The sequence below is a fragment of the Microtus ochrogaster genome, chromosome 24 (genome assembly GCF_000317375.1).
Source record: "Microtus ochrogaster isolate Prairie Vole_2 chromosome 24, MicOch1.0, whole genome shotgun sequence".
In the NCBI taxonomy this organism is placed as follows: domain Eukaryota; kingdom Metazoa; phylum Chordata; class Mammalia; order Rodentia; family Cricetidae; genus Microtus; species Microtus ochrogaster.
The window spans coordinates 12,289,958-12,313,005 of record NC_022024.1 but is presented as its reverse complement, the minus strand read 5'-3'; the positions used below and the strand labels follow the sequence as shown (position 1 = coordinate 12,313,005).

The 23,048-nt window shown below is 34.3% G+C and overlaps 1 protein-coding gene across 1 annotated transcript in view; it reads right to left on the bottom strand.

Moving 5' to 3' along the window:
- Trhde (thyrotropin releasing hormone degrading enzyme) overlaps window positions 1-23,048 on the bottom strand; it is a 377,812-nt gene that overhangs the window by 79,291 nt on the left and 275,473 nt on the right. The window contains exons 9-12 of the mRNA XM_005358058.3: window positions 22,045-22,232; window positions 18,209-18,297; window positions 7,827-7,960; window positions 7,663-7,718 (exon numbers count right to left, since the gene is read on the bottom strand). Of these exons, the coding sequence (XP_005358115.1) occupies window positions 7,663-7,718; window positions 7,827-7,960; window positions 18,209-18,297; window positions 22,045-22,232 (467 nt within the window). The remainder of the gene's footprint in view (window positions 1-7,662; window positions 7,719-7,826; window positions 7,961-18,208; window positions 18,298-22,044; window positions 22,233-23,048) is intronic.

The window sequence follows — 23,048 nt, the reverse complement described above, 5'->3', positions numbered from 1 at the left end:
AACAAGACCAGGAGATTATCTGTCTAAAATTCCTACAATTCTTGTAACTCATTGTATAAAGAAATATACATACATAGTATAAACAAAATTTTCCCCTCTGGGCTGACAAGATCATAGAACATCTACCAAAATCTCCAGCATCAGACATGAAAATCCCTCTTCTGAGTTGTGTTGTCCAAACTCCAAAACTTTCTAAGTTGTTGCTATTGCCCTTGGTTGTCCCCCAAAGTTATAGGTAAGCCCCTATTCCTGAAGACAGCATGTACTTTGACCCAGGGCCCAAAGGCCCCTGAGCTGGAACTGAACTGCAAATCTCCTCCCTGCAGACTAGATGGCATAGAACTATAAAACTTTCATTCAGTCTTCCAAAGGAGGTAAACTATCAGTAGCCTTACTTTGGTAGCTATGAACAAAAATAATTAGCAGCGTGGCACAATAATCGTAACCATGCAATAGTGGCACAGATGCCTTGGCGATAACAAGTAGTTGTTTAATTGAACTCAACAAGGGAAAAGATAATTCCTGGTATTGGAAGCACCCAGGGCTCATGAAGTCATAGATCTTCCATGAAGTCATGGAAAGAGAACCTATACCACCACTTTACTAAACCAGCACAATTCCTAACTACATTCCAAATATTTGCCTCGACACCCACAGATAAGTGTAGTCGTCACCTCCCATGAAGAAACTTCCTTTTGCAACAGGCAGAGGCCATTACCGAAAACCACAACCAACCAAAATGCAGAATTGTGAAGTCAATTCCCAAGTGATACATCTACTCCACAATTCCTGCACCTAAGGATCTGGGATCATTAAAGAACGGGGTACAAAAAGAAAACAGGAGCCAGAGGAACAGGGAGTTTTTGTCATGTATATTCAGAGAGTGCAACTACTTTGGGAAGATATAACAGAACGCATGTGATACAAAATTATAAGATAGCTTTTAATTCATAAGCTACTGAAGAACACAAATACACAGACTTATTCAAATATAATTGTACTACAGTTTGGTAACCTAGACTACTGATTATGACAAAAAGATTGCTTAAATGAAAAAAAAAATCATGTAACCTACAGACATCCACCCAAGTTCATAACTTAAGAGAACAAGATGTTTGCAATGAAAATGGATCAAACCTACCAAGTGATGTCAAAATTTCTTTCGGCTTTCCACTCACCACTTGCAGGCATTAGACATTAATATTAAAACCTTCCCCCTTACAGATCTGAATACAAATTTTGGCATGGGAAGGTTACAAATTTGCTTCTGATTTAATGCAGCGTGATTTCAAAATCTCTAAGGAAATTGCAATTCTCAAGAGCCACAGGGCCAACCTTAATACCTCAGGAGATGGCTATGTCTCAGAAGTAGAGGGTAGGATGCCACACTTAAATCCCTTTCCCAAGGACAACAGCTGTGACTCTGCCCTCAACAGGTTTCTAAAGACAGCTCAAAGGAATATGTTAACCCATTGTCTAACCTTGAGCAAACCAACAATTGCCTGGAGGAATAGAACAGCCATAGCAAGAGAAATCCAGAAATAAAGTCTGAATTTTTACCAGGTTTTAAAAGAAAGAAAACTTAAGACTCCCAGCTCATTACAGCAAAATGTCCTGAAAATGCTCTCAGACTATTTTTAACATGTATCTGTGGCTATGCGTTGTAAAAAACGAAGCCCAATTTAGAGACCCTTTGGATATGGATTTTTAAATAATTGCATGCAGAAAGGTCTGAAACAAAGCAGGCTTCAAGGTGACTCTCTTGTGTGTCTCAAGATGTGCATTTGCAGCGGATGACAAATAGATAATTAGAGCCCACAGCCTAGGGATGTGAGAGGTGTGCTCTTTTGGGGATGGACATGAATCTCATGAAAAGATTCACTCCGAGTTACAGACACATAGGATGGAAAGGCCTCCACTGGGCAGAAAGGTTGGGAGGATACTGGGGAAACCATTATAACGACTTTTATTCAGGGAAGAGGACGGGAAGCACAGAGCCAACAATTAATCACATTTTTGTAATAAACAATTTTATCACTTTTAGGATTTATAAATATTAAATTTAATTCTTTTGCACATGCAATCCAGTGGCTTAATCAAAAATAAGTAAAAGCATAAACATACATGAATACTTCCTTCAAGAGAGTCTAATCAAATAGCTAGGGAATCACACTTCTCTCTGTGTCCAGCGAGTACAAGAAACTGCATGTAGGAATCAGTGTTTTGTTATTACTAATAACCCCAGCTGGGCATGGTAGCACATGCCCTTGGTTTCAGCCCTTGGGAGGTAGAGGCGGGTGGATCTTTGTGAGCTTGAGGCTAACCTTGTCTACAAAAGAAGTTCCAGGACAGGGAGGGCTTTTACACAGAGAAACCCCAACTCCAAAAACCAAAATAAATGAAAAAATAGATGATAGATAGATAAACAAATTTAAAATTAATAAAATAATCCTAACCACCACATATTAACTTTTTTTTTTTTTTGGTTTTTCAAGACAAGGTTTTGCTGTAGCTATCAATCCTATTCTGAATTAGCTCTTAACATAATTTAAAAAGATGTTTATGGCAAAACAAACAACTCTTTAAAAATAGATAGGACTGGACTGGAAGAAATAATTCTAAGTTTAAACACCCTCATGCAATCAAAATCCACAAAGCAGTAGATAGCATCGGGAGAATCAAGACCCTTGATCAGTCTTTTCAAACCTCCTGGAATCCTCTCATCTCCAAATCTGACTGAAAAGGCCATGACAAAAGGCCTATCAGCCAAGGTATTTCCAGCCTATTCTATGCCCATTGCCTTAGGAAAAGGCAGAATGTTGTATCTAAACAACCATCTATGAAAGTAGGAAAGCCATTCCCATCCTGCGGATTCTTAGAGCAGCTATGCTTTTTCAAATCGTGCTACTATTTTCTGCATTAAATGAAGAAATGTCTAACACCTGTGCTATAAGAGAACCCTTAAACAAGGAACAAATGAGTCATGCAGAAGACGTAAAAGCGGTAACAAAAAAACATGTTGCAAGAAGTTCCCTTAAACAGAAAGAAATGAAACAAAGATGTTTGGGTACAGAAATCGTGTCATTGTTTGCAGCAGCATGTATCTTTAATAATAAAAAAAAAGGCAACTTATGTTTCTTAAAGCATAGTACTTCAGCAACAGACCTGAACAAATAGCAATTAATGATACACTGCCAATAGAAAGATAATATAATGTAATGATTCTCTATCTATTCACTTATAGCCCAATGTATATCTCTTGCAGGACTCTATGAAATTTAACCAAAATGACTCCATAATTTATATAAAATGTAAAAATTGATTAAGAAAAGATATTTTATCACATACAATAATTATAAATCTAAAATGACAAAAAAGCTGTGTCACCAATGAATAAAAAAGCATAGTGACAATGTAACAAAAATCAAACTAATTCACTAGCATGATCTTTTATATGAAGATAAAGATATTTCAAACATAAAAAAGAAATTATCTTTAAGCAAATACGAATGAAATAATTAGTAACAAATTAAGCAATCTTTAAAAAAAATGAATCCTCTTTCATGCAATGCATACAAATTGATTAAGGAAAGAGAACCGGGGAGATGAATAGAAAACAAAATAAAATTTATAGAAAACCAGTATATTTTGCTTGATATATGATGAAATACCATGAAGTATGAAAGTTCAGTGTAATGACAGAGAAAATATTGCAGACAGATGCTACTGAATGGAATAGTAACTCCAAACAAAACAAAGCACAGAAGCAAAAAGACTTCTGTTTGCTTTCAATTAAGTTTGTACTTTCTGTGTTTAACTAAGTGATGTTTTATAGAAAGAAAGATACAGATAGTAAACATGCAAGATAAAACACAACTTCTTTTGACTGGGAATTGATGACTTATAAGCAATAGTTTGAGCTAGCAAAATATAAAATTTTTTTAATAATTATACTTTTGCTATAATGGAGAATTTGAGGGAATTGGACCTTCCATGTGGTTGACAGGGCAAACTGAGCGAGAAAGACCCCGAAATGCACTTCCTTGACTGTTTTCAAAGATATTATGCTTTTCCATCCTCAGATGCCACAGCAGAAAACTAGTACAGGGTACTTGCCGTAGGCTGCATCATAAGAAGACTTTCATAAGTGATGGAAAAGCTTCCAAGGTTTATTTTTACAAATGAGTCAGAGGAGAGAATAAATCTCTCTTCATGATTTTAAAATTTAACAGTATAAAGGTTTGGAGGGGGAAAATGTCTGGTATAATATATACTAAATTTTCCAAATCTTACCTCCGAGGAAGATAAAGCAATGGTAGGTGGTAGATATAGTGAAATTAAGTCTTAGCACTGTCTTGTTGTTGCTCTAAACCATTTACTACTAGAGGATACAAGTAAATCTCTTTTGCTTTGTTTGTTGCTCGTCTTATTTTGGGGGACATAGTTACTCTGAATCATAGGTTGGTCTGGAACTCACTGTGCATTCCAGGCAGATCTCACACTCATAGCAATCCTCCTGCCTCAAGTCTCAAGTTCTGGGATTGCAGCTATACACAACAACACTGGCTCTGTATTTAAACAGCTAAAAACTAGCAAAACTTAATGATAGATTTTAGCTAATTTCACCAAAATAGTGACATGAAAGTTTCTAGCTTGCTAAATTTATAATTACATAAATAGCGTAATTTTGTACCAGACGTTAAATGAAGTGACAGTAACCACAAAGATGACACACAGCACTCTCCTTGGATTCATGCAAGAACTACCAGGAAGCCAGAAGCATACTGTGTAATAAAGAGACATCTTTAGTTTCCATGGAAGGAGATACAAGCTTATACTCAAGGGCAGAAACTAAATATTTCCACTTATTTGTTTTCTGTTTAAGTAAATAATAATCCAAAGAGATAAGGAGGACGTTATAGATGAGAATTCCATAAAGCACACAACCTCACATGGCCTTGAGTTGATGAACTCTGCTGTGGTATTGTTGGGTAACCAGCACCCACCTTCCCAATACACATGCACTCAGAATCTGTATAACCACAACTATGTGACTTAATCCCTCTTAACCCCAAGTCCCTACTATGAAATAGTCATGGCAAGCACACTGCTTGGATGCATTTGCTAAGATCCAAAGAGGTCACTAATCCAAAGCCTCAGCTTTGTTTTTAACTTGCTTGTGTCTTTTCCCCTTGTTATTTTCAGAGGCCAAGGAATACCTGACTTACCCTTGTGCTTGAAAGAGATTTATATAAACAGGATTTTTAAACAATGGAATAAGTATTTGAGTACATAAAATATAAGTAATACTTAAGTCCAAGTAGATAGAATGTATTTGCGGAAATATATTATTTTCTATTTATTTACTTTCATTCTCGTAATGAAACAATTCATGGGCAGTAGAACAGAGTGTAAATATAAAGTCAATGATACTTAAGTGTTTTTTCATCTTTTGCATAAATAATAACAAGATTATACATATCAAAGCTTTAGGGTCTTCATACATATTCTTTCTGGTCATTATTTTCTACGCAACAGTTTATATAGTATTTGTATTATACTAGGTAGTAAGAAAAATGTAGAGAACATTTAATGATGTGCACAGGTTATATGTAAGTAGTATGTCATTTTATAAAAGACTGTGGAAATCTACCCATTCTGGTGTCTGGTGAGGGTCCTGGAGTCACTCTGACAATAAAAGGAGAGATGCCTATACTTTATGAAAACAGAAAGATTTCTCCACATATTGTATAATTAATAGTTAGTTGCTACTAGTAGGCTTTTCATTGTTGTTTTTGCTACTAATCCTTCATTCTTTGTGTTCAACATGTTCCTCTTTTTCTGCTTCTATCTCAATGAAGTATTGCTGTAATCATAAGTATACTCTCATGATTTACTGAACTTATGATTTACTGAACTCTCTAAACCTGTGTAAAAATAATTTTTGTAGACCTCATATTTTCTTCAAGGTTTTCTGCAGAGCAAACTATATACCTTAACCATTATCTTCATGTATCAGTCTCTTGACATGCCTTTGTTCATCTCTGCTGCTCTGTGTTTTTCCATACTAAAATGGTGTAGCAGCATGAATGGGCTGTTACTCATCTTTGTTTAACTAATGGCTCAGATTACTCAGTATGTTTTTGAATTTTTTATTCATTATTGTGATGTGTGTGTATGTGTGATACGCATTGTATGGTGAGTTCAGGTGGACACAGATCACGGCACTCATGCGTGGAGGTCAGAGGACAGTTTGACGATTCAGCTCTCTTCTACTGTAGGTTTTGAGGATCAAACTCAGGTAACCAGGCTTCCGTGGTAAGCTTTTTTATTTTTTTTCCCCAATGAGCCTTAATGATCTTTATAGAAACTTCCCTGTAGACAATCATTTGGGGGTATTCTCAGTGAAAGACAAGGTTGTGTCTGCAGCAGTTTGGCCCCTCATGGAATGCCATAAAAAGGGGGGGAGAACTAGCGGTGGTCCTATGACTCGGTAATAATGAAAGCAAAGTTCAGAGTTGGTTGGTTTTTGTACTCTGTGTCAATAGGACAGTACCTTTTATTTGTTCTTGTAAAAACTTCCTTTTGGAAATTGCTTGTTTACACACACACACACACACACACACACACACACACACACACCACCACCACCAACAACAACAACAGCAACAACAGCAGCAGCAGCAGCAGCAACAATCTAGTTAAGTTGGTTGCAGACCTTCAATTTTATAATTATCAAATGCTCTACTTGAAAGATCATCAGATCTGATGGATTAGAATGCCACCAAGAATGGATTATTTTTAACATATGTAAGAGAACTGAAATTTGATTGAGCATATAAACTATAAAAGCAGTTTCAGATCTCATGAATGAATAAATATCTATTACTAAGTCAAGTCTTGTGTTCACATGTGCACAAACAGAAGTAACTGGATTCATACATTTAGGGAAAATGTACCAAACTATGATAAATTAAAATAATGACAGATCGCCATATTCCAATCTGAATCTTTCAAAAAAAAGATTATTAAATTAAAAAACTTTATAAATATAACAAAGTATTAGAGGATAGGGTTATTTTATCAATCATGCTTTATCCAAATATTGTAAATATGTTCACTTGATGACTAGGCAGGGAAATAACTCATTTTTTAAGACTATAAATCTAATTAGGAAAGTCACTAAATATTATTATAATTAAATCAATAAAATCCTTTGGAAAATGATAGGTATGTTGTAAAATACTTATTTCTCTCTTGCATCATAGACTTTTCATAGTGAATAATATTCAAATGTAGTTTTAAAATTAAAAATACCCTAGCATTTGTGAGGAATAACGTTGCTAATGCTTAAAGGTGTTTTCTAGCAAAAGTTAGACTGGCACAAGGGTCACAGTGTCGAGTCCATTAATAAAGAGATAACACAAACCTGTAGAGTGTTTAACTGAACTAGCCGTGTGATTGAGAAAGCTTCTGTATAGGAAATACCCTATGGCTATTATTGATTTAGAGTTTGGAGCACTGAGTATAGTTCAGATACAAACAAAAATATCATAAGAAAAGAATCATGTGTAAATACAAATATATAATATATAATTTAAATTAATGTGAAAAATCTTACCGACATGTATTTTTATTATGGAGTTCCAGAGTAAAACCTACCTGGCCAGGCTGAAGGAATCATCTATCAAGCCCGCACGGTTACTGACGGAAAGCACCTATGAGGCCAGTTAGGAAAAAAGAGGATGGGGTAGTAATTCTGATCATTATAATGACAGGCATTAACACTGAAAAGCAGATTATGGATATGTAGATCACGGATGTACCTCGTGGTTCCTGATTAATTGATCAATCAGTAATCTCCAGTTCCTTAGGTCATAGTTAACTCTAAAGTAGCCCGTTTGATTGATGTTTCCGAGGATCCAGCTTCCTTTGTCCAAGGATGCTATTCTGTGATGTTCTGAAAGTAGCATTAAAGAGTAAGTCGATATTTAAATTTTTAGAGTTAAAATGGAACAAAATAAGTCTCTTAAATACCAGAAATCGCAATACCAATAATTTAAAAAAATGTCACTCTAAAATGTAATTGAAATCTCAACTTTAATTAATCCCTTCCACCTAAAATCAGATAGAAAGTTTTCATTTTGTTACTCAGTATTACATCAATTAATTATTTTTATAATTAACACTTTTGTTCTTGGCAGAGCAGTTTTTTTTCATGTTTTCCCAGGAGAGCAAATAAATAAGACTTTCCAAAACCACCCATAATGATAGAACAAGGGAACCTCATTTGTTCAAGACTCTAAAGGATCCGCACAGAATTAGAAACAATGAGAACACATCCTTCCTAAAGGAATTACTTAGGTAAAATGTGTGTTCGTCAAGTGATTCAATTAACAAAGGCCAAGAAAAATGTTGTAACTTCTTCCACATTTAGCTCTTTCAAATACGGCAGATTACTTTCACATGTGCTGACTTAACCATCATAGACGTCACGAAGCAATCATCATCCACAATTGTAATAACTTTTCTGTCGAGCTCTAGGCTCATCCTTTATGGAATTTTCACAGGGAATCTGAATGAAAATTTGCATGGACACATGAACACAATGTGACCTCAGATGGAAAACAAACAACAGAAAATAAAACAAACAGGTGTGCTTTAACTTCTAAGACTCAAAAGCATAGAACTTTCATCAAGCTTTTTCAAATTAGAATCACTTATAATAAACAAAACGCGCTTGTCATCCTTTAAGAGAAGGGACATAGACATACTCTCAAGTAAAGAATGAATAGGAAAATGTTGTATGAGGTAGACTAAGGCAATGCATATAACAGGATAGCAATTTTCAAAAATCAGCCATAAAATGAAATGTCAAATTTATACTTTATAATGTACTTACATACTAAATCTGCTGTGGTTCCAGGACCTAAGGAGAACCTCCAGGTTTCTGGCTAACAAACGTGCTGTCAAAAAGCCCTCTAAATACTCATCCTTATGCCCAGGAATTTTTCTGATCTCACCTTTCTTCAGAAAGTTTATTTTAATAGAGGATATTGACAAACAGAAGTAATTTGATAAAGATAATTCTTAAATAATTGTGTCTGAATTGGGGAAAGATTAAATCTTAAGTGATGAAGATATAAGTTTTCCTAAGTAATCCTGATTGCATTCAAATATACCAAACTTTTAACAATTATTTCTTTTATTTTTTGGTATTACAATACAATTATGTAATTTTCCCCCATCTTTTTCTTTACCTTAAACCTTTCACACATCACTCTTTGCTATCTTTAAAATCCAATGTCTCCTTTATATTAAATGCTGTTACATACATGCAAATGTGCAGACATACATATTCGGAAATACACAGTTATAAACAGCTCAGTCTGTATAATGTCACTTCTGTGTATGATTTCAGGGATGATAATTTGTTAATAGAAATACAGTTGGTGATTTCTTCTCTGAGGAAGACTATTTCCCCTGCTCTCAGCATTTTGTAGTTGTCTGTGGTTCCTTGCTTCTCACAGCCCTAGTCTCTCCAGGACTTTTATCACGAAGGGGTGCTGTACTTTTGTCAAAGGCCTTTTCTGCATTTAATGAGATGATCATGTTCTTTGTCTTTCAGTCTTTTTTTACGGGAGATTACATATACCAGTTTAAGTTTGTTGAGCCTTCCCTGCATGTCTGTGATGAAGCCAACTTGATCAAGGTGAATGATCTTTTTGATTTTTTTTTTGGATTTAGTTTAACAAACAAGTATTTCATTAAGAATTTTTCATATATATTCATAGGAAAATTGGTGTGTAATTCTCTTGCGTTTTTGTGTACAGTGTCAGGTTAACTGCGGTCTCCTAGAAAAAATTGGGCTATGTTCCTTCTGTTTCTGTTTTGTGGAATAATTTGAATATTATTAGCATTAACTCTTCTTTGAAAGTATGGTAGAATTCTGCACTGAAACCATCTGGTCATCTGCTTTTTTGTACATTTTAATCAATGCTTCTATTTTTTTTTTTTTTGGTTTTTCGAGACAGGGTTTCTCTGTGGTTTTGGAGCCTGTCCTGGAACTAGCTCTTATAGACCAGGCTGGTCTCGAACTCACAGAGATCCGCCTGCCTCTGCCTCCCGAGTGCTGAGATTAAAGGCGTGCGCCACCACTGCCCGGCTTCAATGCTTCTATTTTATTAGGAGGTAATGGTCTGTTTATCTGATCTTGATTTAATTTTGGTAGGTGGCGTGAATTGAGAAAATTATTCAAATTTCTTTTAGACTTTCCAACTGGTGAAATATAGATTTTAAAGTGTGTTCTTAAAAAAAATAAAAATAAAGTGTGTTCTTATGATTTTCTTCATTTCCTCGCTGTCTGTTGCTATAACCTTCTTTATATCTCTAATTTTGGTAATTTGAATAATTTGGATTTTCTCTCTATGCTTTTTAACTGGGATAAGGATTTGCCAAGCTTAGTGAATTTTCTCAAAGAGCCAATTCTTTGTTTCATTAATCCTTTGTATTATTTGTTTATTTTTATTTTACTGATTTCAGCTCTGAGTTTCATTATTTCTTTCCATATATTCCATTTGGGTGTGATTTCTTTCCTTTTTTTCTAGTTTTTTTTCCTTTCATTTTTATTCTATATCTTTCAGGTTTGATGTTAAGTTACTTATAATAGATAGTTATTGTTATTTATGTAGACACTTAGTGTTACACATTACCTCTTGGAACCTGCTTTATTGTCTCTCATCAGTTTGTGTATGTGGTGGTTTCATATTCATTCAATTAAAGAAAGTCTTTACTTTCTTTCCTAATTTCTGTGTTGACCTGTTTTTCATTCAGTAGAGACTTGTCCAACATCCAAAGCTTTGTAAGTTTCCTGTTGTTTCTGTTGTTTATATCCAGCTTTAATCCCTGGTGGTTGTTAGGATATAGGGAGTTTTTCAATTTCCTTGTATCTGTGGAGAATTGCTTTTTGTACAAGTGTGTGGCCAATTTTGGAAAAGGTTCCATGAACTGCTAGAAAGGGTATATTTTTTTGACTTTGTGATGAAATGTTCTATTAAATACATGTTAGGTCCATTTGGTTTATGATTTCAGTTAGCTTCAACATTTCTCTGTTTAGTTGACCTGTCTATTGGCAAGGGTCCTGAACCCACCCACTATCATTAAGTGAGGGTCAATGTGTGATTTAAATTGTAGGCTTGTTTTTTTAAGAACTTTGGTGCCCTTGTGTTTGGTGCATAGATGTTAAAAATTGAATTGTCATCTTGGTGGATTTTCCCTTAAATATAGATTATAAAATTATATTATATGTTATATTGTATATAATTAGTGTGAATAAAATGAAACCACACATACCCAAATTTATGGGAGACAATGAAGGAAGCTCTTAGAGGTAATTTATATCACTAAGTGCCTACATTAAAAAATATATATATTATTACATATAAGAATATATTATATATACATTTATGAATACATATAGATATATATCTTTTGTGCTCTGACATGCATTCTAAATGAATAAATGACCCTTACATTAAAATAAATAAATTTGGTAATATTATTTTTAAGGTTTGTTTATTTTTAACTCAGTGTGTGTGTGTGTGTGTGTGTGTGTGTGCACGTGCATGCACGTGCAAAGGTATGTTCACATTATTACAGGCACATCTAAACACCAGAAGACATTGGAACTCATGAATGTGGAGTTATGGGATGTTGTGAGCCACCCAAAATAGGTTCTGAAAACCAGACTTATTAGATCTTCTGTACTTTTAACCCCCAAGACATTTTCAGACCCATTTATTTAGATAATTTTCATTAGTGATTTTTCTGGTTAAGCTGTAGAATCAATCTTAATATATGAGCAAATGACATACAGTTTACAAACATCAAATGATAATGTAATCTTACAGTATTAAATTCATTTTTAAAGTTGTTCCTTATTTACAAATTGGATACTAAAGCATAAATCTCAAGTAATCCAATTTGTTATTATTTTTATTTATTCTATTAAAAACCTCATAGCTAGATTATAGTCCAGTGAGTGTGTATATTGAAACATGAAAATAATCTCTATATTTTCTCCATTACCTGACTAAAATAAGAAAGACAGGCATCAATTGTTTTAAGCTTTCTATTATTAAACTTATAACCAAACCTAAAGTTATTACTATTCATGAATATTTGTATGGCTTTATTACAAATGAGATCTTTGAAAAACAATTCCCAGAAAGATTTTCTAATAGATTTTAAAATCTCTTCACAGTACTGGTTAATTATATTCTCAAAATGTTCTGCAAATTAACTAATAGCAGGCAATGAATTTTAAAAAGTTCTCTTCTGATGGCCTAATGAGGTATGATGTTTGATGAGTTCTGTAGCAAAAAGTATGGAAGTTATAATTCCAATGTTCATAATCATAATTGAAAACCTTATTTATATCCAAAATGACACAAGACTCAGGCTATATCAAGGCACAGAGGAATTGGTATTTTATAACATACTTTACTTTATAGTAACTATGGGAATGACAGTAGAAATGATAGTTAAGCATTTCTAGCCAAATATGCTACTTGTAGAAAATGATAATTAAAAATAATATAAGTAGGAAAACCAGCTAGAATAGCATGTGAAATTATACAGAAATTATAGCATATATTGATCTTTTTCACTGGATGCTTGTGAAAATTCAATGACATAATATCTGGTGAACCCCATAAATACCAATATACAAGTTTCCAAAACACTGTTGAGAAAATGACAGAGTTGCAAGCCAACTTATTAAAAATATAACTGTCTCTGTGTGTATGTGCGTGTGTTCAACTGCTGAAAAAACCAAAGGAAGCTCCTAAAGGGAGCTTTTAACTTAGCTAAACATTTGGTACATCGGGCAAACATTCATCAAGACTTGATCTTCACATTTGTAAAATGTGGATAAAAAAGATAATACTGATTTTCAAAGTTTGTAGGTTGCAAGTCAATCACTTTATAGCAAAGCTATAAATAATGCCATGTTTAATATTGGGGACCAAATTATTTCGGTATTGTATCTTTTCTTCTTTGATGTTTGGCATAAAATTTATCTCCTTCCCTTCATAATCAAGGAATAGTCAGTTAGCACACAAGTTATTATATTCATAAATGTTTGAATTATTTGCATTTCCATAGTAAAAATTGAAAAGAACATTTTAGCCTGCTTTTAAACACATAAAAAATGGTATAAATACTATTTTTAGACTATAATGATTTGTACTTTATCTGTCAGTTGATTATCCAGCCAATGTGTCTTTAAAATGAAATATAAATAACACATGATTAATTTGATCAGATTGATAGATATTGCATACTAGTGACTTACCTTAATATTATAAGATGAAATATACAGTACTGATAATAAAATTATTAAAAACTGTCTGGCCAATATAATAAAATTATATTTTATTTTAACTTATAGTGATAAGAGAAAAACATTATTTTTAATGTTTTATAATGTCTTTGTTATTACTTGTTTATATTTTGAGTTAAATGAGACAAAATGGCAGGTAAAAGAAAGGATATAAAATCCAGTCTTTCACCCTGAACTCTATTTTATTTTACTTTAGTCATCAGAATGAAAGACTTCAAAACAAAGTGGAACACATTCAGAATGGGACTGAAGAGAGAGCACAAAAAAACTTATCTTTATATATAACCCTCTTTCTTTCCTGTTTCTGCATTATAAGGTTTTAAGACATACTTATTTCATACAGCATCTCTAACAAGCCACAACAGCTTAACTTGACCACACATACAACAAACACAACTCACTATGGCTTAATGGGAAATGACGTACGCTGTCCTATATAGGTTGCAAAGGCTCAATAGTCTGTACATATAGTACCCTGCTAGAACTTTGTGTTTACAAATTGCACATCTACATGTAACGATCATGGAATTCAACATCATCAATATTTTAGGTCAACACTTGGTTTAAGCAGAATGGTTAATTTTAATAAAAAATATCTATGCACAGATATTTAAAAGACAATCATCAGACATATCCATCAATGAGACAAGCAGAGTTTTGCATTATTTTCATACTCACATGATTAAGGGAATATTATAACCAGAGCTGATAGAAATGGACGAATGAAATTTGCCAATCACTACACCCGACCATAGTTTAAATTGATGTATTTTTCTGATTTCCCTATTCCCATACCACCATCCAAAGATACTTTGTTTTGTATCTGAGAATTATTCTGTCATATATATAATGCCAACAATCACATTACCATGACAACTCAGTGTTCTTGCTCATCATTTTGTAACAAAGTATATGAATAAATAAAACAGCTCTATGAGTGGAAAAGACATTTGTAAAGATATATAAGTGTTGACTCAGAACCATGATATAAATGTTAATTCTGAGGAACTGAATTGAGAAAGTATAAGTATTTTATTTCAAATGAAAAACATCAAAATGTGTTAAAGTAAAAATTTTAATAACGCATATGTATATATATTATAAGAATACATAAAAATTATATATATATATATATATATATATAGTATAACAATACCTACAAGAAAATCAATGCTTGCATATTTTGACCTGGTTTTACTCCAAAGATATGTGACATTAAAATGCTTTCTACAAATTAGTAAAACAAATTACTAGCTCTGGAGAAAGGAGTAAGAAAGTAAAATATGAGCACACTTGACCATCTAGATTTAAGTGAAATATTACATAAAGGATAATTGTCTTTTCCTTTTTCTACAAGTCAATGAAACACAGAAATAGAAAGAACCTGTTTCACACTCTGGCATGAAGGATATGGATTTGATTCAAGAAATAGTTTTCTTTCTGACAGTGAATTGAAATAGTTCACTATCTTATTTGAAAATATTTAGAAAGAAAATGGAATCTTATCTCTTTTAGCTCCCTGAGGTTTGATTTTTTTCCTACAAGGATGTTTGATGACTTGCCTAAGCACCCCCCAACTGGCTTTAAAATTACTTAATATCATGAGAAATATGTGTTTCTCTCACTCAAAGGGACAGCCTGACAGAGAAAAGGTAGCCACAGAGTGAGATTAAAAGTGAGGCCTCTGCCCGAGAGCGATATAGCTAAGTCTTGTCATAGACTGGTTCCCAGTTTTCTGAGAAACTGCCACATTGACTTCCAAAATGGCTGTACAAGTTTGCACTCCCACCAGCAATGGAGGACTGGTCCCCTTGCTCCAGGTCCTTTCCATTATGTTCTGTCCCTTGTGTTTTGTATCTTAGCCATTCTGACAAGTGTAAGATGGAATCTCGGTGTCATTTTGATTTGCATTTCCCTAGTGGCTAAGGTTGTGGAACATTAAGTATTTCTTGGCCATTTGAGATTCTTCTGTTGAGAATTCTCTGTTTAAATCTGTACCCCGTTTTAAATTAGACTATTTGGTTTGTTGGCGTCTACTTTCTTTTTTTTTTTTTTTTTGGAAGGTGTTTTAATCATATTCATCAATTTTCTTCTGTTCCACATAATCAACTTAGAATTTGATAATCAGAAGATAGTGTTCTATCCAAAAAATGGCATTAAAAGTTTTAATAAAGTAAGAAACAATCTGAAGATAATCTATTCTAGCTTCTTTCCCCCTCAGCAAACAGGCTTCATCCTAATTTTACAAATGAGATGAGTACAGGGTACACAGTTCATCTATCCACAATGGCTGGGGCCAGTTCAATTTATTTAGCAATGAGTGCTCCTCTTTACTTTTAGATTTTTCTCTTTGATTTTCTTAAGTTCTTTATATATTTTGAAAATCATCCCTCTCAGATGTGGGGTTAGTGAAGTTCTTTTCCAATTCAGTAGGCTGCTGTTTTGTCCTATTGATGATGTTCCTTGCCTTACAGAAATTTCAATTTTATAATGTCCCACTTATTAATTCTCAGTCTTGGTGCCTATGCTATTAGTGATGTTTTCAGGAAGCTGTCTTTTGTGCCAACGAATTGGAGATTATTTCCTACTTTTCTTCCTATCAGGTTCAGTGTATCTGTGTTTATGTTGGACTCGATTTTTGTGCAAGGTAATATATATGGATCTATTTGCATTCTTCTACATGCCAACATTCAGATAGACCAGCACCACTTGTTGAAGCTGCTTTATTTATTCCATGTATGACTTTGGCTTCCTTATCAAAAATCTGGTGTCCATAGATGTGTGGATTTATATCTGGGTCTTAAATTCTATTCATGGTGTATGATCTTGATGTGTTCTTGAATTTAGTTTAGGAGGCTCAAACATTACACAAGGACATTTGCTTAACTGTGTTCATAGCAGCTTTATTTGTAATAGCCAGAAATAAAAAAAAAAAAAGAAAAACTGGATGTCCCTTAACTGAGAAATCGGCAAAAAAAAAAATGTGGCATTTATACAATGGAGTCAGCTGTTAAAAAAATAAAAAGGACACCAGAAAAACTGAAGGCAAATAGACGGAACTAGAAAAATCATCTTGAGTAAGGGAACCCAGACAGAGAAAGACAAACATGGTGTGTTCTTACTCATAAGTGAATGTTAATTGTAAAAGAAAAAAAGATAACTATGTCACAATCCACAGGACCAGAGAGACTAGGTAACAAGAAGGGTTCATTGGGGGACATGCAGATATCTCTAAGAAGGGGCAATAGAAGAGACTTTGAGGGCAGGTAGGGATGGGAACATGAGCGATCAGGTTGTGGAAGGAGGGAGTGATGGTGAGGACCATTTCGGGATCTGGTGGAAGCCTGGCACAGGAGAATCTCCCAGGAGACTATTGGGAGGACTCCGAGTTAGACTACTAGCAATAGTAAATAAGTAGCCTGAACTGGCCATCTCTGTGATTGCTGTCTAGATCAATTGTCGTCAGAGAGGCATCATCCAGCAACTGATGGAAGCAGATGCAGAGACCCATAGCCAAACATTAGATGGAGTTTGAGAATCCTATCAAAGAGGTGTAGAAAAGAGTGTAGGAGCCAGAGGGATCAACGACACAACAGGTAGGATCACACAATCAACTAACCTAGGCTCAAAGAGGCTTACAATGACTGAAAAGACAATCAGGTGTCTGCATAGAACTATCCTAAGCACTCTGCATATATGTAGCGGATATGTAGCTTGGTCCCATTTTTTAACAATGAGAGCAAAGGCTAGTTTTTGACTCTTTTACTGGCTCTTGAGACCCTCTTTCTCATATTGGGTCACTTTGCCCAGCCTTAATACATGGGGAGGTGCTTAGTCTTACTGCAGCTTGATATGCCATGTTTTATTGATACTAATGGGAGATCTGCCCTTTCCCGGAGGGAAACAGAAGAGGAGGAGATTGGGGGGGGGGTAGCAGGGGAGGATGGGAGGAGGCTGGGTCCGGGATGCAAAATAAATAGATGAATAAAATAGATAGAATAGATGGATGGATGGATGGATGGATGGATGGATGGATGGATGGATGGATAGATGGATGGAATTATAGATAGATAGATAGATAGATAGATAGATAGATAGATAGATAGATAGATAGATAGACAGATAGATAAATGATAGATAGATAGATAGATAGATAGATAGATAGATAGTGATAGATGATAGATTGATAAAAGAAATAACCCACTTGACTCATTAGCAAAGTCCTAGGTGTACTCTAGCATTCAACAAATGTTATTTCTCAGTTTTCTATACATACAAAAATGCTTATAATAAAAAGACTGAAAGAAGGGTTATCTGATAATTCTTTTATTTTTGGTAGAATTATGATAAACTTACAGAAAGATTCTATTCTGCATTTCTTGTGCTTCCCTGCATCTTTGAAAGGACCATTTTTTTAAAAGTGTAAAAATAAAATCAAGGAAGACAAAAAAATAAAAAAGAGGTCTCTGTTTCAGGAGTCTTCCTATTCTGTGACAAATTGTGAGCATACTTCAATTACGTTTTGGATTATAAATTCATACAGCTCTAAGAAGATTGATACTGTACTTACTTAATTACTTTCTCTTGACTCGGAAAAAAACAAATAAACTTAATATTTCCATATCAGTCTAAAATTAGGCTATTTAGAAACTACATTGTGCATAATTTTGCAGACGTGATTATCGCTACTGTGTTTTCTCATGATAATTTATCTTCATTCACATTGTGAAGCAGCTGAAAAGAGAGGCTAAGATCTAAACAATTATCTGAGCACAACAGTTCCCTGGGAGAGAATTTATATTTTACCTGATTTGTTAGACACCCAAATAATTGCTTCAGAAGACACATGGCTTCTATTTCCTACCACAATGGTTAATGGAATCTGCCACAGGTAACTGGAAAATAAGAAAGCTTTAACAATAAAAGTTACATCAAAGCAAAAGCAAGCATTGCCTGTGTTCCATCTGTGCAAATTTCATTACATTTTTGGAAAAAAATAATGAATTCATCAATAAAGGAATCAATCAATGAATTACCAAAGAAGTCCCAGGCCTAAAGAATGTATGTAGAAGGCAAACACGCCTTCCCAATGACACAAAAGATATACTTGGTATCTAATAGTTTTAACTGCTGTGCAAAAAAACTTGTATAAAACAATTTATTTTGCAAAAATAGATTTGTACTTTAGAAATAAATGCAACCAAAATCTATAAATCTATAAATCTGAGCTGCGCTGTTTATTGATTAAAGTCTAAAAATAATTCTCTTCTACTTTTTTTCTGGATTAAACTAATAGATAACTCTGTAGTTTTCTACATTTGCAGGTTAACACTGTCCTTATTTATTGGCTAGCAAGTATGAGAGACACTAACCCCATATTTTACAGAGAGATTAATATGGAACACCAAAGTAACTCAGCAAATAATAAAGTAAGAACAACAATAATCAGTTTTCATTAAAATTCAGATCTATATAAAGAATAACGTGGGCACACTGCGAGCTCTGTTTTCTGAGGAGAATTTCTAAGTGGATGTTACAATGAAACCACAAACATGAGGGGTCAGGCATGAATCTCGGCTATTAAAAAGAAGCTTTTTGTTTCATTTACCTCTTCGGAGGATAAAAATTGAGGTCTAGACTCATAGATGAAGTAAGTCCATGCCATCTCAAATGAGTAAGTAGCCAGACACATGTGGAATGCTTTTTACAATAAATCCATCTACTGTAGTCTATACCTTTCTAGAATGATATACGAACTATTTTAACCTTGCATTGTAACTCTAGCAAAAGTAGTAGCCAACAAATACATTATAGGAAGATAAATACCTGAAATCCAACAGGAAGTTTTGTGCACACTCTCTCACGGTGTGAGTGAAAAGTGTATTGAAAAGTTTTGGCGGAGAATGCTTGAGGTAATAAACTGTATAATAAGCATGCAACTGCTTGTTTTCATCAATGGTTTCATTTTACAGCAAATCAACATTAAATTCTAATTATTAGAGAAAGGCAGAAAACATGTGTGAATGTTTGAGCTGGGACGAGAGAACTTATAAGAAATAGTATCAATGTTAAAGAGAGATGAGTATAAACTTCTGGTGCCAACCCAGAAGAGAAGGAAAGCCTTACTGGGTTGGTACACATGACTCTGTGGAGATGAGACCTTCAAGAACAACTAAGGCTATGCAACACTGCAAAGCAGTGATTTCATTTCCTTAAAAATGCCACAAAAATGTCCAACTTTCTAAGGAACAAGATTCTAGCACAAATGTCACAATATGTCACACATCAGCTAACTTCAGGAAATTTTAGTTATATAAGGATCTTTCTATGCTATAATCCAAGGGCTATGCATGAAAAATATAACTACTAGATCCATTAAAATGTTTTGGGCTATTGTTGTAATATTCCTATGTACTTGGAAGAAAATGTAAACAAAAAATTAACTCAGCTTAGAAAACATGTACAACTTACTAGAAATTTTGGCATAGGTGAGCAAGTTCTAGTACATCAATGGAACCCATTGTGTATTAGAGTTAGGAAGGATCTCTGCAAAGACCAAATAGAATTGGTATTGAATCTTTGGCCAAAATGTCACAGGGAATTAGATGATCAATAATATAAAATTAGAATGCTACATTCCAAGTATAGATTTTATTATTTTTAAAATAAGAAAGTCATTCCTAGGACCAATGTGAAGCTTTGCATAAGCTTTATATAGTGCGTGGCAAGTGTTGAAGGTGAGGATCCTCCACATGTTTCTGTAATTCTAGCAGCTCAAATTGCATAAGTTCACATAGCCCAGATAATACATATTTTTAAAAGACCAGGTTCACAGCTAGTATAACAATGTATGTGATAGACTGACAAAGTATTCTTGTGCAAATTTGTCCTGTAACCCTTTATGTGTCCTTGATATTTTTACCACGTCAGTGACACTGTGTCAGACTAGCAGTGCTCTGAGATCTGACCTGATTTCTCTCTAACTTTGCCAAAGCAAAGGGCTTTCTGGTAAAGCCAAGTTTGATAATGTTGACCCTGGATCCAGACAGGGAGGAAATAACAGGAAGCAGTTGGTACAGCAGGGATCAGAAATGGTAGAGAAGGATTGACATTCTCCCTGACCACAGTGTGATGGTGGCAGAGTGATGTGTATTGCAGGAGCTCAGGAGTTGACTGAGATAGACGCAAAGGTCAATGTATATGTGGAGTAAGGGATTGATGTAGGGCTCTGCTTTATAGCTGGAGGGAAATATCACTAAGTAACAGGTTTCCTGAACAGAAGACTTGAGTTCAAATACCCAGCACCCACATAAAGTTGTAGTACACACTTATATTATCTCATTGTTCCTATGGAGGTATGAGAGGCAAAACCGGGCCCGCAGAATCCAGAAATCCAGCCTGGTGTGCACAATGATGAATAAGAGATCCTGTCTAAAACAAGATGAAAGGTGAGGTACCTGGTACCCGAGGCAATTTTTTAACCTCCACATGTGCAATTTGGCACACAAAATATGCTCATGAGCACATAAAGATATATATATATATATATATATATATATATATATATATATATACACATACACAGAGGGTAAAAAAATAGTGAACCCACTTTCCTAAACCAAATGCCAAATGCATTCATCAGAGAGCACCAGTGAATTTCTCAACCATGGCTCTGTACATTTATGCCTGGACCAAATTGACTTGGCAATGGTTTCCAGATCTCTTAGATGACAATAAAGTGTATGTGCCAGATCTCATGGATATCCATGGTTGATAAAGTCAGACACCTAGTTTTCTTAGATCCAGTTTTGAAAGAAAAAAAAACTCAACCAAACAAGGAACAATTCTCTACGTGTTGTATCTAGTCAATGAGCTCAAGCACTGTAATTCAGAGGAGAAGAACATATGTTGATCCAACATGGCCCCACTGAAGCTTGGATTATTTTAAGATCTATATTATGTTCCTTTAGCTCAGACATTATTAAGTACAGAACTTTGGTTTAATGAGTTTTTCTGGATTGTTAGTTTCGGTTCTCATTTGTCTTGCAAAGCACATTTGGCTCAATTCTACTTAATTCAGAGCAACATGTTTTAACTATTGAATTTAATTCAAGAACTAGTCATAAAGAAGGGAAGATGCAAATCGTATATTTGAAAGTCATCATGCTAATTCAAAAGTTCTGCCTTCTGAAATAAATGCTGATATGTTAAAAGTTAAAATTTTGAGGGAGGGCTAGATAGGAAGTTTAATGGTTAATATCACTGGCTGTTCTTCCAGACAATCCTGGTTTCAATTCCAGTGTCCACATGACATCTAACAGCTGTCTATAATTCCAGTTCCAGGGGATCCAATGAACTTCTGGCCTAACTGGCCCCCAGGCACTGACATGGTGCACAGACAAACATACAGGCGAAACACCATATTCATTAAATATATTAAAAATAGTTTTTAAAATCTTGAGGAAAGAAGAGCAAAAGAAGAACCACAATGAAATAGCAAATAAATAGCTTAAAACTATATTCCACTCATACTTCAGAATTTTCTCAACAGTAAATTAAACATTTTTCAAAATTTGTAAATGTTAAGATGTAAAGGGAATTATTAAAAATCACAATCTCCTAAGAGGATAAAAGTATCGTACCTGTTATTCTGAAGTTGGAGTGCTTTGGTTTTAGCACTGGTGTCATAAATGAAATGCTGTTGGGTGATAATTATTCTATTTTCTGCTGTCATGTTTCCCAGGATGGTGATAACAGGGTATCCCATCTGGAGTGTCCACTGGTCCATTACTTCTTGTATGTTCACGTATTTGCCATTCCTTTTTAAAGCCTTTGCAACCAAAATTGTACAAATTAATCTATTAACACTTCTTGCAAGCATAATTAACATTAATCTGTTCTTATTTTTACCATTGCAATTTACCCCAATATGAAAACATTTAAAATCATCAAAACTAGCATTATTTGCTAGTAAAATTAATCTTCTTGCCTTGAACTTCTTATATTATTTTGTTTCATATATATATGTACAGCTGAGTTTTATTAATATTAAAATTTTTACATAGGAGAATATAAGATGCAAGTTATTATTACAAGTATTTTTACATCATTTTGCATTCCTGATAGGTTCTACTATCATATAGTAAATGTTTTTTTAAAACGTTCACTATCTCTCATTTGAACATGAACCTATGATGCCACAATAAAACATCATTCAAAAGTATTTAAGAGCTGTGCAAGATCATGCCAGCCAATGTAGCCGGCAGAGGGAGATCACAGAGCCCCAGTTTTAGCTGAGGCACTATTGGCAATGGGTGACTAGTGAGACAAGGAGAGTCAAATATTTTTAAAGTACGTGGCCCCCAGGGTGCTATGCAGCCTCTCTACATCACAGAGATGATCCACACCAGGTCACATACTCACTGCAGTAAGTGGACTCTGAGATTTTAAAATGAACCCTTGAACTTGGGATGGAATCATGACGGGGAAAACAGGGAAGGCATTTGAGGAGAGGATGGAGGTAGATTTGCTGATCCAACTAGAATATGAACATCTGTGAAATTATCAATTCTTTAAAAACTGTCATTTTTCAAAACAGACAAGGTATTTTTTGCCTAATTAATTTATTTATTTATTAAAAATTTCC